General features: G+C 32.2%; 1 protein-coding gene across 2 annotated transcripts in view; it reads left to right on the top strand.

Annotated features, from left to right (window-relative positions):
- NECTIN3 (nectin cell adhesion molecule 3) overlaps positions 1-19,433 on the top strand; it is a 130,564-nt gene that overhangs the window by 48,253 nt on the left and 62,878 nt on the right. Inside the window, exons 4-6 of one of the 2 annotated variants that reach the window (XM_030329912.1) lie at positions 2,499-2,616; positions 6,302-6,453; positions 14,285-18,283. In XM_030329912.1, the coding sequence (XP_030185772.1) occupies positions 2,499-2,616; positions 6,302-6,453; positions 14,285-14,865 (851 nt within the window). In that variant the 3' untranslated portion in view covers positions 14,866-18,283. Of the gene's footprint in view, positions 1-2,498; positions 2,617-6,301; positions 6,454-14,284; positions 18,284-19,433 lie in introns of those variants that run through there. The other variant, XM_030329914.1, reaches the window with a different exon arrangement.

Below are 19,433 nucleotides of genomic sequence, written 5' to 3'. Positions count from 1 at the left end.
TTTAAAAATATTTTCATGGAAATTTCATTTAACCAGAACATTTTTTATTAGTTTGTAAAGATGGAGAGTGCCAACTTAAATTTATTTAATCTTATCCTTTTTAGACTGGACTTAAGCAAATTATGGAAATATTTATACTTCAAAATGTGCAATACTTTGAGACAAACTTCTCTAATCCAATTAATATAGCTGTTACTCAGTTTTATTGATACTACCCATGATGTTTTCAGCAAAATTCTTTCACTACCTAGGTGCATTTTAATTAGAGTGAAAACCCATGTTTTTCATTATTGTTTCTCAACTGATTTTCTTGATCATGTTATAGAGTAAGACAGTATGTTAAAGATATCATTGGGATCATAACCATTGTAGATAAGTTCAAAGCTTGGCCCGTCTTGTATTTTTTTTTTTTTTGGTTAAGGGATGCTCCCTTGTGTGTGAAGTTTGTATATGTATATATGTATGTGTGTGTACTTTTTCCTGTACATTTTCTCAGTTGTTGATATGTTCTTTATGTAGCACTTAAAAATTTTGAGAAGAAAAAGTGGTAATGCAGCTAGCTTATAACAAGGATAATGAAAATGAATAGGTGGTGTTACAGTTTTCATTCTTAGTGTTTTGTTTTTGATATGACATGCATGGATTTTTAAATTGCACATATTCATTGCACTTGGTGTAATGATTTCTAAAGCTAATTCTGAGAATCTTTTTCAACATTTATAGGGTTGAACTTGGGAACTTAATCTTATGTGAATGTTATTACCATTTTATTCTGGAGTGCAGATACCTTCTTTTCACTTCTTTGGAGAATCCAATTAAAATTTCTCTTTTTCCTTTTCCTACCTTACTTTCACAGACTTAACTTTTTCCTTTTTCTTGTAAAATTCAGATCCCAATTGTAAGTACTATTAATATTTTCCTCATATATATTTTGTCCTTCCTTGTATTTAGTAATGACTGACATTTTCTTCAATTTGTATTATGTATGTTATTCTTTTTTGGTTGGTGTTTGCTTGAATGCAATCCTAAATATATAAAAATATTTCTTTTAATGTAAGACATATAATTATGGCTTAGATTTATTGACTTGTTCTTTAAATGTTAGAATACTCATGACTTTTTTTCTTTAATTGGCGCCTATAAAACATGTGAACAAAGTTTAAAGAGATAAAATCTTACATCCAAAATTCATATCAAAATTTGGAGGTATTCTTTGGGAATACCTTACTTAGTACTTGTTCCTTCCTCTTAGTAAAAGAAGGTAAACACACAGATATCTGTACTGTTCTTTCAGTAACATTTTATGGTACCAATTTTAAGTTATAAAAATGATTGTTAATTTTTGCATTTATGAGGCAGGCATTTCTTTCTTAAAATTACTGAGGTAGTTAATTGTTCCTTAGTAAAAGTTTAATTTTTTACCACTGTTTTGTAAACCTTGCTTGACAGTAGATCAAGCTTCCCTGCCAGAATTAAACTGACCTGGTCCCTTTGTAACTTCCCACCTGGTCATGTACTGTTTATCTAGTTTACTGTATAACTCACAGCAGGGCCCCTGTACCATGCATAAAGTGACATTCCCTTAGGAAGCCTTTCATGACCTTCCTCAGCCCCATGCCCAATCTAAATTAGGCCCTTCTTATCTTCTCTGTATCATCCTGTTCTTTTCTTTCTTGGCTCTCGTAATAGGTTTTTATCACACACTTTTAAATTATTCCCTTCCTTATTAAAAGCTATTAGAAAATACGTTTTATGAATACAGAGTCTATATGTATACCAAATGCCTACAATAGTGCCTGCCACTTATTAGGAGTTAGACAATATGATGGTTGAATGAATGGTTAGTATTGGATTGTGTAGTTGGAAGGCATACATTTGTATTGCTAGTAGGTATGGATAATTGCTCATTTAACTAATTATGTTATGTTGCACATATACCAAAGGATGTTTGGGTGCAATGGATAAAATTTCATGTTTTAGAACAGTTGAGGCCATAGATAACTTACTTTAGTTTTAATTTTAGCCTTAGAAAGTTTATGTCACATTCCATCTCTACTTACCCGTAGAATATTAATTATAATACAGAGAGTCTAATCTCTGTAATTGATTTTGTATCTCTTAGGGGATATTTTCTTTCAGATTAAACATTTTTTAAGACAGTTTTATATGGCGACTTGGTATTTAAATGCCACGTCTCATCCAAGTAAGCGGTGTATTTCCTTTGTTTATATATCTGTGTTTCTCATAATAGAACTCTTATATTTTGTTCTTGGTGATTATAGGTTTGTGAATATTGTTACATTCAGTGCCTATAATAACTAGAACTGTACATGCTTACAGCTGCCTAGGGTTTGGGTACTCATTGTACATTCGTGCAGTTTCAGTCAACTAATATATCAACTACTGTTTTCCAGTCTATTATCTTAATGCTTTGTCATTATATATTGCATTTATCACTAACAAAAGATAATTTGTCCTGTTATGCATTTATTTTATAGATGCTCCTGAGGTTTCAGTAACAGGCTATGATGGGAATTGGTTTGTAGGAAGAAAAGGTGTTAATCTCAAGTGTAATGCTGATGCAAATCCACCACCCTTCAAATCTGTGTGGAGCAGGTAATAATGTCAGATACTTCTAAAGAGAAATTACATAAAGTGAAAAGTATTCTTAAATGCATAATTAATTTTTTTTTATCTGTGTAATACATGATCATAGTAATAGTTGAAAATTAAATTAAGCATTTCTGAGTGTTCTCCTGTCCCACCTCTCCCCTACCTTTCTATCCCTGCAGTTCTGTTTCTCAGAGGCTCCTTTTTAGCAGTTCCTTCTGGTAGTTACCATCATAGGTCTTAAACTGCTACTTCTTAATACTATTTATTGACTATTGTGGCAGATGAAAATTTAATTTTATATCTACCCCTTCACACACAAACATACCCGTACACATATTCCTACCTTTATGAGTCCCAGTGAAATTCAGCTACTTTTAGTTAAATTCTGTAGTCATCGTTTGCCTCCCTATGACAAGTAAATACTATTTACTGAGAACGAAGTAGTATACTGGAATTCTGTTTTCTTTTGTCTAAGATCTTTGTTTTCCCTGAGGCTAAGAATTCTTAGCCTCAAAGAATATCCTTAATTCTCTTTATCTGTGAAATTTCAAACTGTTATACTAAGATTTTCACTCATTTTTCTCAGTATTTAGGGCCCCCCTTTAGTCTTGAGACCTTTATCTGTCAACTGTGTATAATTTTCTCATCTTTTTGGTCATTTCCCTCTTTTTTTTTTTTTTTTTCTTTTGGTTTACCAGGCCTATTTTTTGTATACTAAATATCCTTTCTTATTTTTCAAACAATTTTTTGTTTCTCCTAGATTTCCTTGATTTTTTTTTTCCCTAATTGACTTATTGATTTAAAACATTTTGGGGGTGTATTTAATTTCTAAGAGCATTTTCTTATTTCTCTGTTCTTTTCATAGCATTTTTTTCTTATTTTATGGATATAATGTCTTTTTGTTTTTTCCCAAGAATACAGTACTAACGTTATTTCCTCAGAGAGTTTTTTTCTGCTTCAAGTTCTTTTGTTTTTTGTTTGGTCTTTCATTTTGTAGATATTCCTTAATTTTCTCAGTTGTCCAGTCGTTTCACAGTGATTAAAATAAAATGCTGAGTGGAAACTCTGTCTTTAGAGTGGGAATTACTCATTAGTAGATTCCATTTAGAGTGATCAGGTAGAGAGGATTCTTTGCCTGGAGAAGCTTCAGATGTGACTTAGGAAGAGTGAAAGTCTTTTTTTTCATGGCCATTCAGTTTTTTTTTTTTTTTATTGAGTATATATTAATTCTTTCTTTCTTTTTTTTTTTTAATTCATTCTTATTTCTAAATTAAAAGTGTCTAGTATCTGTACAGAGTTGAGAGGAGTCCATTATTTTTTTTCAACTTTCAACTAATCTCATTAATTCTTAGCCTTCTGCTTCACTCTGGCTTTCTGTAGTACAGTGAGTCAAACTCCAAATCTTGGGTTCTTTGGAGTACATTGGCTGCCTTCCCATTCATATGCCTTCTGGAAGCACTTCTTCAGCCCAGAGTGGAGTTTTTCAGCCTTGGCACTATTGACATTTTGGGCTGGATAAATCTTTGTTGTGGGAGGCAGTCCTGTGAATTGCAGTATGTTTAGCAGCATCCCTGGCCTCAAACCATGCCCCCCCTCCCCCAACCCTGTAGTCTCCAGACATGCCAGTTGTCCCCTGGAGATAAAAATCAATCTTGATTGAATGGCTTAAAGCATGTATTGTTTTTGCCATCTCTCTTCCATCTTCTGAAAGTTTGTTGAAACATCTTGTCTGATGAATTGTGTCTCCTGTTTTGTTTTTCTTTGTGGGTTTTTAATAGCTTTCAATTCCTTTACCCTTGTTTTAGGTGGGATTTTGTGGGAGCAAGGAAACAGTATATTTGATACATCTGTTGTCTTTAAGCAAAGATACAGTTTTTAAAGTAGAGAAGGTTTTTTTCATTTACATTTTCCTAAAAGTGAGAAACAGTCTTTGGTTAAGATGTGTGATAGGTTATTTTTAAAAGTTATACAATTCTGAGTTCCATTCCTAGATGTCTTTTTGAGTATGATGCCTAATCTCTCTAATTTTGTTTCCTCACTGATAAAAGTATGTCATAGAGTTGTGAGAGTAGAGACAATGAATATAAACGAAGTAGCATAAGTGAAATAGCATAGAAAGTGCTTAGCATGTCATTTGCTGTGAGTTTAATGTGATATTTAGATTTTTATGACTATGGCTTATTTGAATAAGCAACTTTAAAGGATTATAAGCCATTTTTCTGTTTCTCAGAATTAAAGGGATTAGAATTTGGGCCTCAAAGTGCAGAGAGATAATTGATAAGATTTATACACTCCATATTCATTCTCACCCTCCTAGAAAATGTTCACCTTTTGAAAGCGTGTGCTTGTACTAGTGTTCTTTTCAAAGTCTTCTTAGAAGAAGGCTGGGTGTTTCTGTTTTTTAAGCCATGTAAGAATATTATCTTTTTTCTTCAGTGCTAAATTGAAGTTCCAGCACTGTAAAAGATTTTGATTGTTCTTTTATCTACTACCCTGGGATTTGAAGAACAAAATCATTCCTCTTATGGTCCAGTGTTGGTTTTGTTTCTTTCTACCTTTTTATTGTTTTTTTTTTTATTCTTATTCCCTTTGTAATTAGTTGTTGGTCTTCTACTATATACTTACATCATTGAAAGCAAGAACCTGATCTTATTTACTTGTGAATCTCAGCAGCACTAACAGAGTAGAGTATGATTAGTGGTAAGCTACCGGTAACTAAGTAGTGGATAGCCAAGTGAATGAATGAATGGACTTTTTGAAAATCTTAGTTCAAACCATAATACTTGAGTGCCTGGGTTTACTTGACTTTTTGTCCTCTTAAAAAAATTACTCATGGACTTTAGAAATAATTTCAAAATAAATTGGTGTATTTTTTGGTACCCTAAATTTGGCGATATGATGTATAACAGTATACTTAGTTCCATTGCAGTGAATGGCTTTAGAGTTGCAGTGGGATTTTATTCTTATTGTGGTTTATGCTAATGTATAACAGGACGTCTTAGAGCCAAATTAGTATAGACATCTATTTTTAAAAAGTTTTTATTGATGCCAAAATGGTGTCTTGGTTTTTACTGTCTCAGATGCCCACCTTAAAATTGAGATTATTTTATAAGAAGACCCTTTTTGATGCTTTAGAAACTAATCCTCTTTGGATGGGGCATAGTATAAATTTGCTCAGTATGAAATAATGCTGTTTAAATATGTTACAGAAGGTGCTAAAACATTACTATGTACTTAAATAAGTTGGCTTTTCATTAAGGAATTTATAGATATATCATGAATTGATGTATTCACTGAGAATTATTTGTAATTCCTTTGATACTGTATGTCTTCAAATAATACATTTTTCTAATTTTCTGAATTTGAGTCTTAAAATCACATAATTTTTTCTCTCCTTCTTTCCCATTCTAATATGTTGGCCTATTTCCACTTCTGTCATTTAGTATTTTGAAAGAATGGTTATTTATTCACTTTTTTTTTCCTGAAAGAGTGGGTATTCTTCGTGGATTTTTGTCTGTTCATTTTTATTGACAATTCACATCTTATATACTTCATTTCATAGTGAATTTTGCCTAAAGAATGCCAGTTCTTTTACTAATATCTCAAAAGTGTGGTATCTTATTTAAATAGCTGTCTGTGAATAAAGTCTGACGATACATAAAATAATTTCATGCTTTTTAAAATCTAGGTTAGATGGACAGTGGCCTGATGGTTTATTGGCTTCAGACAATACTCTTCATTTTGTCCATCCATTGACTTTCAATTATTCTGGTGTTTATGTCTGTAAAGTGACCAATTCCCTTGGTCAAAGGAGTGATCAAAAGGTCATCTACATTTCAGGTAAGTTACTATCTACTGGTGAAATGAGTTAATGAAATTATTCCTGTAACAGCAGTAATAATAACACTGTGTTCTCATTGGCAATTTATATTTGCTAAGGTACAGATTCCTCAGTGTGAGGTTTTCCAAATAATGTAAAAGAGATATAATAAAGTAGCCCTGCCTGAAACACATATGTAAAGTGCCTTTACTTAAAGAAATGTCAAAGTGTCTATGCAATAAGCTTATATACATTTTAAGACCTTTGCATATAGTTAATTTTTCAGTTACATAGTATTAAGTATTCCTTTTATAGATAGTGTGTACCTTTCTAGGTTCTCTCATCTTTACACTGAGAACATCTTTACACTGGGTTTGTTTATTTGTTTTTGGTTGTCACTCTCAACACAAGTGTCTCAAATAAAATGGGATATTGACTTTGATGACCTGGCTTATTAAAGAACATACTTTGTCACCCAATATGGAACTCTATCATATTGGAATACTGAGAGGTTAAGTAGGAACGCTATTGAAAATGTGCTAATGAAATAAAATTTAAGATGTTTCTTATTACCAGGCCTTAAGCAACTAAGAACTTAGATTTTTCACATCCCATTTATTTTACAAGGAACATTTCTGTTCATTTGACTGAATATATAAATTTGGATACTCACAAAATACTGTTAGAGCTAAAAATACATTTATTCATGGGTGTGGCTATAACAAATTATTAATGGAATGCTCAGTTGTAAAAATTATATAAAATATTTCGAGCATCTCCTTATTGGCTGTAAGAATATAGCAATCTTCATGTCTAAAAAATGGAAAATTAAAGGAAAAAGGAAGAGAACCTTGAGAAAAGCAGGTTTGTATGGTAATTATGTAATGGATATAGCTAAGGTTTTTATCTCTGTTCTGATCTAAAACTAAGTAAGTTAGAGTTTTAGAGAAATTTTAAACTTACTTCAATGTTATATTCTCCATCTTTGATCCCTCAATCTAGGAACAATCCCTCATATTATTTTCTCTTAGCATTTCCCACAATTTTTAGTTTTATGCTTAACTTGTGTACTTATTATTCATCCTCACATTTAAGCATTTTGCATTTGCTTCATTTACCATTGAATACTCAGCACTTAGCGCCTGGCACATGATAGGCATGATGCAAATATATTTTTGCATGAATCTCACAGGAAGCTTAGAGCTGTGTACATCCCTTGCTAGCCCTTTCTGCCAGCAGCAGTGCTTTGGTGGAAATCAGATTGAGATTAAATATTAGTTTATTAGTCTCCCTTTCTTTCCTTAAAGGTTTTGGTTTTGGTTTTGGTTTTGGTTTTGGTTTTGGTTTTGGTTTTGGTTTTTTTTAAAGGATCTTAATGCCACAGGGAATGTATATTTAAAACGTAGTTACCTGAGGAAGGCTTACTTTTTGTTTGTGTTTCTGTTGTATAGTTTGGTATGGGATATTATTTGTAAATCTCAGGCTCAGTGTATTATTATGTAATCATTTAAATATTGAGGCTCAATTTGGGCATTCTTATATATACTGATTCTGTTGATGATATCCTAAATTTATATCTTTTGGCATTGTGGGTCCATTTCCCAGTACTTTTGACTTACGTGTCCAACTGCCTATTAAAGATCACTAACTCTTTGTAGAAATATAATAGGCATTTATGGCTTAACATTCAAAACTGAGGTCCTGATCTTCTGCCCCTTGCCCTCTTCCTCTAACAGTCTCCCTCCTTTCTTCTGTCATTGGTAACTCCATCCTTACATTTACTCAGGGTTTAATCCTTGATGCTTATTCTTTTTTTTTATGAATATAATTTGTTGTCAAATTAGCTTACATACAACAGCCAGTGCTCTTCCCAACAAGTGCCATCCTCAGTGCCCATCACCCACTTTCCCCTCTCCTCCAGGCCCACATCCACCCTTACTTTGTTCTCTGTATTTAAGAGCCTCTTGTGGCTTGCCTCCCTCCCTCTCTGTTTGTAACTTTTTTCCCCCTTCCCTTTCCCCATGGTCTTCTGTTCAGTTTCTCAAGATCCACATATGAGTAAAAATGTACAATATCTGTCCTTCTCTGACTGACTTATTTCACTCAGCATAATACCTTCCAGTTCCATGTGCGTTGCCACAAATGGCATGATTTCATTCTTTTTCATTGCGAAGTAGTATTCCATTGAATATATAAACCACATCTTCTTTATGCATTCATCAGTTGATGGACATTTAGGCTCTTTCCATAATTTGACTATTGTTGATAGTGCTGCTATAAACATTGGGGTACATGTGCCCCTATGCATCAGCATACAGTAAATTCCTTGGGTAAATTCCTAGTAGTGCTGTTGCTGGGCCATAGAGTAGCTCTTATTTTTAATATTTTGAGGAACCTCCACACTGTTTTCCAGAGCAGCTGCACCAGTTTGCAGTCCCAACAGTGCAAGAGGATTCCTGTTTCTCCACATCCTCACCAGCACCTTGATGCTTATTCTTGGTTTCAGTTGTTCTCTCATATCTCACCCAGTCCATCAACAGATCTTCCATTATGTCGTATGCAGAACCTTACTATGTCTCCACTTTTGTTGTGAGTATTCTGACCCAAGCCATCAGCAACCCTTACTTCACTATTTTTGTTTGTTTGTTTATTATTTTGAGAGAGACGGAGAGAGAAAGAATGTGTGTGTGGAGCAGGGGAGGAAGAGAGGGAGAGAGAATTCCAAGCAGGCTTTGTGCAGTCAGTATAGAGCCCAGTGAAGGGCTTGCTCCCATGAACCCTGAGATCATGACCTGACCTGAAATCAAGAGTCAGATACTTAACCGACTGAGCCACCCAGGTGCCCCAACCCTTACTTCACAATTAAAACAGCCATTTATTCTTTCTACTTTTAGTTTATCCTCAGAAGAGCAGCCAGAATGATCCTTATAAAGGGCATGTCAGATCATGTCATTTCTCTCCTGCAAACCTTTCGTGGACTTCTCATTTTACCCTCAATTAAACCAAATCTTTCAGTGACTATATTACAAGGGTCTGTACATGCTCTGGTCCTAGATTATCTCTCTGACTTCATCTTTTATTATATCTCTTGCTCCCTTGGCCTTGTTGCTAGCTTCCTTGCTATTCTTTGACCATAACAGGCACATTGCTACCTCGAGAGTCTTTGACATGCTGTTGCTCTAGCTGGAAAGCTTTTTAGATATCCTTACACCTCTTTCCCTCACTTCCTTTAGGTCTTTGCTCAAGCATCACCTTCATAACTATATTTAAAACTGAAAATTGAAACTTTTTTCTCACCCCTTTACTACTTTCTGTCTCCTTCTCTGCCTTATTTTTCTCTACAGTATTTATTGCCACATAAGTGTTCATATTTTATTTATATGCTGTTTTTACTTCTATTAGAACATAAGTCCTTTCATCTGTTTTAATCACTAATATATCCCCACCATCTGCAATAATTTTTGGGATGTGATAGGTGTTTAGTAAACTTTTCTTGCATGGATGAAAATATTTGTTTGAGAAGAAAACCATCAGGAAAGAATTAAAACTCCAGAATGTGCTTTTTATGTATCTTTATTTTCTTTGAGAAGGTAAAGAACATAACACTGGTGATAAACTGTGCACATTTTTTGATCATCCTCTACTAAGTCTCATAAGAGGGGGAATAGAATATTGGGTAAATATGAAAAATCAGTTAATTATTGCTAAGTACTTCAGAAAGATAGCATTATAAGATGCTTTTCTTTAAGCCATCATCAAGAATTAGACTTTGCCTTTCTATCCAGAGTCTTTAATATTTAATACAGTATACTATGTTGAGTTTAGTTAATTTTGCTGAGAACTTCTTGGAGGATATTAAGTATCCTAGATATACTACTGCCTTTCCAAAATGACTAATAAAGCCTAGTAGGCTTTTATCAGAATAAAAAGCCATAATTCACTAAGAGCAAACAATCAAGTTGTTGATCTTTTTTATTGTAAGTTACATAAATAAATCCTTTTCCCTCTAGGGAAAAAAAAATATTTACCTCAGTATTAAAATTGGTATTTTACAATTTCAGAAATGATTTTTCAAAATATTTATAAAAGGAACATATCTTATGACTGGAGACTAAAAGATCTAGTCAGACCAGAGTAGAGTTAGCAACTCTGTTTGAGGGAAGTTGTAATTTTCTAATACAGTTCATCCACATTGCTAAGTGTAAGATTTTGGAAGATGTGATTGATCCAAGATTGCAATATTCAACTTCAGTTATTCCTCATGGAGGTACAGTGAATCTTTATACAGTACTAAATGACTGCTGGAAATTGTGTTTTTCTAGTTGTTTTTGGTGTGTGTTTTTCCCTGATACTTCTTACTTCTCTTTGAGACTAGAGGAGCAATTTTTTTTTAACATAGTTTATTGTCAGATTGGTTTCCATACAACACCCAGTGCTTATCCCAACAAGTGCCCTCCTCAATGCCCATCACCCACTTTCCCCTCTCACCTGCCCCCCATCAAACCTTAGTTTGTTCTCTGTATTTTAGAGTCTCTTAATGGTTTGCCTCCCTCTCTGTTTGTAACTTTTTTTTCTCTTTCCTCTCCCCCATGGCCTTCTGTTAAGTTTCTCAAGGTCCACATACGAGTGAAAACGTATGGTATCTGTCTTTCTCTGAGTGACTTATTTCACTTAGCTTAATACCGTCCAGTTCCATCCACGTTGTTGCGAATGGCCAGATTTCATTATTTCTCATTGCCAAGTAGTATTCCATTGCATATATAAACCATATCTTCTTTATCCATTTGTCAGTTGATAGACATTTAGGCTCTTTCCATAATTTGGCTATTCTTGAAAGTGCTGCTATAAACATTGGGGTACCTGTGCACCTGTGCACCAGCACTCCTGTATCCCTTGGCTACATTGCTAGTAGTGCTATTGCTGGGTCATAGGGTAGTTCTATTTTTAATTTTTTGAGGAACCTCCATACTGTTTTCCAGAGTGGCTGCACCAGTTTGCATTCCCACCAACAGTGCAAGAGGATTCCCGTTTCCCCACATCCTCGCCAGCGTCTGTAGTTAGAGAAGCAAATTTTTATGTATCACATACATTCCCCCATGCCATAAACTCAAAGTATATTGGTATACAAATCTTGACTTTTGAATCCTGTTGATTTTAGGACCTACGCATAATATCTGGCATAAGAATCCACACCTAACTAGCAATCTTTAAACTTTAAAATTCCTAGATTTTGTTTAAACAATTCATATAAGTGTAAAAGAAATAAGAAATCAACTAATTATTTTTGCACAGTAATTACTAGGCTAAAATATGCTTTGTAGCTACAGAGGCCTTACTGCACTATTTATTTTCCTATTTGGCAGAACTCATTAATTTGAAAAACGAATTTCTTCATGTGACTGTAGAGAACTGAGTCTCTACTAGTTGATTACTTTTGTTATATGTTCATTTATCACACATTCTACAAATAATATCAAAAAACAATGTTTGAAAAAATAAGGAATGCTGTTGGAAGGGATTTTAAATTACGATAAATAAGTAGCTGTTAGTGATTACACAATAGTCCTTTTGTTTATTTACGCAAATTCTAACTCTCATTGTAGTTATCTTGGAGCAGGGCAAGAATTAGAAAGCATGAATAAATGTTTTGGGTACATTGTCATATGTCCATTGCGTAAAATACAAAATAAGTATTAGCAACAGTCCCTCTTTCATGGAATCATAATAGTGAGGCTATGCTATTTTTAGCAGTGTTTGAGGAGGGGATGGCAGGTTAAAAAATTTTTAGAACCACTGACAAAATTAAATAAAATTTTTAAATAGGTTGTTGTTGTTGTTGTTGTTGTTGTTGTTACTTTTTTTTTTTTTTGGTAGTTAGATTTTCTGAAAGCTGTATTTTGTTAAATCTGAGTTAAGTAGTAGTCATCCATCTGTGTTTACACAAAGAATGTTGCAAGTAGAAATAAATGTCAGTGATTTTTTTTTTAAGGATACTTAGTAAAAATAATGAGTTATATATATTTGTGCTTGGTGAGAGCTCAGGTATATGCACTGTTCTGAGAAAAGTGGCATTTCATTAAGACCTATCAAAAACTTAAAATCTGTGTGCACAAAAATGTGTAAATTACAAATAATTATTTCAGTGATTTGTACTTCTGTTTAAACCTGGTGATGCCAGTTTATTGTACTTTTTTCTTTTTCTCCTGAGTTGCCTTACAAATGATTAATTTTTAATTAATTAATTTAATTTTTTAATATCCTGGTTCTGTGAGGTCGCATTATATGATAGGAGGCTTTACTTTTTACTACTTTTATACTACAAATGATTCTACAATTCCACAATTTTTTTTAGGATTGAGTTTGTTCAGCTAGTGAATAATATGTTCTTACAAATTAAAACTCCTCTTGATTCACTTAAATATAATATGATGACTAATACTCACTTCAAAGTACTTGACAGGATTGCCTGTTATATTGGTTTAAACTCATAGGAAATTAGTTATACTGTACTTGTTAAATTTTATATTGTACTTGCTAAATTTTTACCACATTCTATACATATGGCATTCCGTGATGAAACCTGTTTCAGTAAGTATTTTTCTTTAGCTTGTAATTTTAGAATAACTTACCCCATGTAGATTTAGTATTTTTCTAACAATCATTTTTTTTAAAAGCTCTATCAGTACCACTCATTTAAAAATTAATTGTAGGAGATTACCATTCGGGTCATTTGTTTTTTATCAAAGAAGAAATTCAAGATTTTTTAACTCATCCTTTCTTCAAACTCTAGAGTTTTATATAACATGACCTACAAATACCACTTAATTGAGAATTAACCAATCTTTAATTTTTACTATTTATGTTTAGTTGCTTTTTAATATTAATGGCTATTTACTCTGTAATCTAATGGCAATACACAGGATCATTTGCATCTAATATTTAAGTATTATTAGAATGTTCTCTCTAAAATATTAGCTGCTCTTTGATACTTCATATTAAAGTGATGTGACAATAAATTTTACAGAGACGGTTGAAATTCTTCAATTTCCTAAATGTTCAGATATCTTACCCATGGGATATAGACATGGCGATGACATTTTCATAACATTTTATAACATGTTTGTACTTTGTTTTTGTCTGTTAGTTTCATTTGATGATATAGCCCATTTGGCTAACACAGTTTAAATGTATGCTTTTTATTTTCAAATTACTAAAGAATGATATGTACTACATATGTCCTTCCTAAAAATTAAAAGTTCTCTTTACTTAAGGAAAATATTTTTGAGAGAATTATTAAGCCAACAGCTTATACTATGGCCACTTAACAAGAATCTATAGTTTTTCATTCTTTTAAAGATAAGTTCAGATCTTACAAAAATAAAATTAGGTAAATATGGATATTAAGAAACATACTTAAATTTTTTTATTCTTTCATTTTATTTCTTTGTTCTTCTGGCTAAGAAAATGTACATTTGGATTACTTAATTTTTTGGTATCGTAATTCTTAAGCCAGCTGTATATAGGACATTTAAGTAATATTCTTTATTTAAAAAAAAAAAAGTATTCCTTGGAGTACAAGATCATGCTAAAGCTTGGAATAGAATAATTCAGGATTTATATCATAGACCATTTTATATTCCTTTTACCTCATTGGTAACTGACTAAATGCCAGTTTCCTTATTTTTTAAAAATATGTAAGTACCACCACATTCTGATCTTAAGAATGAAAAACTATTATTACTATGAATATATATTCATTAACTGTGCTGTCTTTTCAACTTGCTGCCAAATCAGCCTGCATTGACATTCTTTGCCTTTCTGTGTCTTGTCTATCTTTACTGTTTCCATTAGATCCTCCTACCACTACCACCCTTCAGCCTACAATTCAGTGGCATCCCTCAACTGCTGACATCGAGGATCTAGCAACAGAACCAAAAAAATTGCCCTTCCCATTGTCAACTTTGGCAACAATTAAGGATGACACAATTGGCACAATCATTGCTAGTGTAGTGGGTGGGGCTCTCTTCATAGTACTTGTGAGTGTTTTGGCTGGAATATTCTGCTATAGGAGAAGACGGACGTTTCGTGGAGACTACTTTGCCAAGAACTACATTCCACCATCAGATATGCAAAAAGAATCACAAATAGATGTTCTCCAACAAGATGAGCTTGATTCTTACCCAGACAGTGTGAAAAAAGAAAACAAAAATCCAGTGAACAATCTAATACGGAAAGACTATTTAGAAGAGCCTGAAAAAACGCAGTGGAACAATGTAGAAAATCTCAGTAGGTTTGAAAGACCGATGGATTATTATGAAGATCTAAAAATGGGAATGAAGTTCGTCAGCGATGAACATTATGACGACAATGAAGATGACTTAGTTTCACATGTAGATGGTTCCGTAATTTCCAGGAGGGAGTGGTATGTTTAGCAACCACTAAACGTGACTTACCTATGTACAATGTTTCATTCATACTAGTTGATCATTTTCAGATTGTTCATACTTTTTCTTGAGGAAGAATAAGCTTTTTCAACTTGATTTTCAAGCTTACTTTTTATATTCTAATTTGACAAATGAAAATGTAAAATCTGGGTTCAATGTATCTGAGCTGCTTTACAATTTTTTTTCAATGCTGTACTACTGTCTCAAGATTTAAATTTTAATGCAGAGTACTTTATTGGTCTGAGGCACACAGGTAAGAAGAAATGTCAACATTAAATGTATGACTTTTGGTACAAAAATTAAAAAGGAAAAAAAAAAGGAAACTACCTTGGCATTGTGTATTAAATGTTTACCTAAGACTATAATCTCAAGTATAATGTTTGTTAAACATATACCTCTCAAAATTTATCACCACTAAATGATACTACATGAAAATTGAATATAAAACTAATTCAAGAAATGTTTATATATATTTTTAGTATACAAAACAAAATATTCAGTCTGATAAAACATCTTTCCTTTTCAAACATTGTTTTCTAAGTTTCTATATAAATGGAATCTTTACCTCTGCATTTTAATGAGCCTTGCCATAATTACTGTAGAGTGGCTTTTCAAAGATATTTTGTTGCACTAAAACTGTGGTAGTAAACTCAGTGAACATGCTGTGTGGAAGAGCCTAATTAGCTGGTCAGTATTTTTGTCCAAAATACATACAAGAGTTATAATAAAAACATGCCTTTTAAACATAATTATTACATTTTTTTTCATCTCTGGAGGACAGTTCTTATAATGTCATATGAACATGGATTTGGGTACATTAAGTGGCATACGTAGTTCTGTTTGAATGCTTTATGTCCTAAATATAAGAATAATAATGAAAAGATGGTACGCAGTTAAATATAGTTCAGAAAGGGCATTTCAGTATATGGAAAAATGTGGGCAAATTAGTATTGGAGTACAGTTTTTAGAAATGAGATACGTCAGCCAAAAATCTATACAGAGAATTTTCTAGCCCATCTTGTTTTAGTTATCTAATAGTGAATGTTGTTCAAACGGGTAAATATACAGAAAAATTAGAATAAACTTGTAAATTTGAGGTTTAATGAGAAAAATATGAATTATAGAACCAGTCACTAGCACTTGCTGATGTATATTGGCAAATCATCCCCCTCTTCCTCCTAAATGTATGTATTTGTTTCAAGATTTTTGTTTTTCCAATTAAAACTGGAAACATCATAAGGTTTTTTGTTTTGTTTTTGTTTTTTGCATAATTCATTAAGTCTATTCTTTCCAAAAATCATGTATCTTTTGAAAACGAAATGTTACCTAAATCTTCAAATGTGGATCTTCTTTGTGAGGTAATTAAATTGCTTCTACAGTGGAGTCCTATAAAATTGTAATGATGACAACTATTTTGAAGCCCAAAGAAGATGTTGTTTTCTGTTGATGATTCATTTGAAAAAAAGGACTGTGTAGAATTGCCTTAGGTATTTTGCCAGGAATCGAAGTGGTTAGTAGGAGAATCATAAATAAATTATTTTGTTAATAAAAAGGCAAAGTAGGTACTTTTTTTTTTTAATCCCCCAACCACTCCACTCCTGATGATCCTCGTCGAATCTAAAGGAATGTTTTATAAGACAAAATTCTAACATGTTCATAGAAATTTGCGAGTAGTCAAGGCCTTATTCTAAACAATTGTAACATAATTTCCTCTCTTTTGACTATCAGTATTTTGTGGAAATTAGAAACCTCTTTTATTTCTCTTCCCACTTACACACGTAGTATAAGACTGTAATATCAGCAAAGGACACAGGTAAGCTCACTGATATCTTATTAAAAAATATGTGGTTTTAATATAATTAACCACTGATATACAAATATTAAGACTCTTTGGTCCAAGTCATTGGAAGGAAAATTTTATTGATAATACCCTGTGATTAAAATGGACTTTATTTTTTAATTTAAATACCAACACTCATATGGCCACAAGAAAGATGGATCTAAAATTTCTTGCCATAGAAGATAGGAATTTGTGGCTTTTTGTTCACAATTTCATCTTTAGAACAATGGTTTGAAATGCTATATGAATCCGAGCAGAATAATCACTGTATAAATCTCAGTGGTTCTTGAGTATAATCTGAAGGAAATATTATATTTTAAGAACTGTATTACAAAAATGCAAATATCCGCTTAGTGATTATGACCTTCCTTTTATATTGTGGCCATTGTGTGTTTAGGGTTGTTATTTTTTTCTGTTTTGTTTTGTGATGGGAGAGGATGACATGGAAAACGGCAAGTGAATGTTTGATACCTTCTGTATCCTTAATATAAATCATTTGACAAACTAAGATTTCAAAATTTTAAGAAGCTGGTACTAGTTAAGACTTTCTGAAGCATTGCACTGCTGTTTATTAGAACTTTATGTTTATTTACTGTACATAGAGACTTATTTGTGAACATGAATAGTCATATCAAATAAACTTTTGTTAAATTAATTTTTGGATATCAGTGATGTACACAGCTAATTGATAGGTACATAGGAAAATCCTTTTATTTTTTTTGGAAAAGATAGAATGTTTTACTTTATTTTGACGATGTTTATGTTTCTTTTTTTTATTCTTTGAACTGGCTTTTCATTTTTGTATTCACTTTAGGGTTTTCCTTCACACTGGTTAAAATATTTCAGTAATGCAGGGATGATGAATGCAACTTTTATTTTGTCCTGCCATTTTTATTAAAATATATTAAAACTTTAATAGGCTAGGGGTTAACTTTAAAAGTTACATTTGAGAAGTACATTATAGTTGAAATATTTAGTATTTTACCATGTGCCTAAAAGGTTTCTATTTGATAAGTCTGACATTAAAGAAACCATTAAGGTTTTTCAGTAGTAAGTATTACTTCTGATAGCCATATATAGGAACGTTTTCTAGAGATAACCCTAGCTAAATGTTTAGCAGAAGGGCTTGTAGGAAGTACAATGTATGAGTGCAAAAATTGAGATAAATGTAACACTTTCATGTGTGAAAACATCTGATTTGAGTTTGATAATTGCTTTTGGTAAATACTAAAGATATATGAATAAGAAGTTGTGAATGTGTGGGAGTATTGTGTAAAATATAAGAAAGGAAGAAATGGTATGCATATTGAATTTTTAATTCAAATAGAGGAATGATTTACAGATTTAATTGTTCTTTTCTGTTTGCTTGTTAATTGGAAATGTATCATCCATAAGAATATGCTCCTTTCTCAAATTTTTGGTATATGGAGTTTGGATTTAATTTTAATTTGATTTGTATCAGTGGTTTTTTTGTTTTTGTTTTTGTTTTTTTACCAAGTTATTTATCAGGTGGTAGCCCCTAATAGCCATGCAACAAATCTTTAAATAAAAGTTTTTTAAAAATTCTTTATAGAGGCATATTTCTATAACAAGCCTATATTTCTGTATTACCTTTCTCCTTGTTATATTATCTGCTGAAGAGTGTGTGCGTGTGTGTGTGTGTGTGTTGTGTGTATCACCCAGTTTCTTATATTTAACTAATGAAGTTTTTGTGGGAATTCAAAACCTATTTTTATTTCTCTTCCCAAACAAGATTATATAAGGTTAAAGGACACAGTTAAAATTTGAGGGAGCATCTAAGTTGGTAGGTTAGCCATTATAGGATTTATTTTTAATTGACTACTTAATTCCTATTTGCTATACACATTGTGAATAACATTCTCCACAATCATGAATTCTCTGTTTCTCCAGGCTTAGCAGTTAAAACAAATTTTGAATATTTTTGCTGCAACTTTAACATAAATTAAATTTTACATACTGGCTTTCTATTTGGAATGAACATTTCATGAGATGTTTTGTAAGTTGGCATTTAGGGCTTTTCACTTATTACTGCTTTCATTGTAAATGCCATTGTTTCTGATTGTAATCACCTCCCTGTTTCATATCTCTTATGTTTAAAATAATACTTGTTTTCCTAAACTTTAAATTATTTAAGGCAAGCAGCAGTTGTTTTGTTTTTATTTTTAAATAGCATACAGTGTGGATTAAGTTTGGTTTCCCTCTTGTTATTCTAATGAAAATTTATGCATGAAAGAATCTCTGTAATAGTGTATGCAGGGTATCAACTATTCCATGTTTTTAAAAATGCTTTCTGTTTAGTATTTGTTTTCTCTATTCCAGTTAGCTGCAGTTTTATTTTTTTTATTTTTGTTTTGATTTTTGTACCTATCTACTTTGAGTTGAGTAGGGATAGGTTTGCCTTAGGGGTCATTTCTTGAACCTTGATAATAGTTGTTTTATCATTTTCATTTCAATTTATGAGGATAAAACTTGATTCAATTTTGATTTATCCTAGATTACTTACCTTTTTTGCTGCTGTTCTGGCTAGGTACTGTGGGTGAAGCAGAGTGAAAGTGAGTTTAGTAAGATAACTTTAAAATGTCATTAAAACTTGAGAAAATAATTCAAGGCCTATTTCCTTACATGTATGATATTTCTACATAGACATGATATCTAATTTCACAGTCTCAGTTATGAGAAATATCTCAGGAAACAC

The sequence above is a fragment of the Lynx canadensis genome, chromosome C2 (genome assembly GCF_007474595.2).
Source record: "Lynx canadensis isolate LIC74 chromosome C2, mLynCan4.pri.v2, whole genome shotgun sequence".
NCBI lineage: Eukaryota > Metazoa > Chordata > Mammalia > Carnivora > Felidae > Lynx > Lynx canadensis.
The sequence above is the reverse complement of the archived record's forward strand: the minus strand, read 5'-3'. Positions and strand labels throughout refer to the sequence as shown.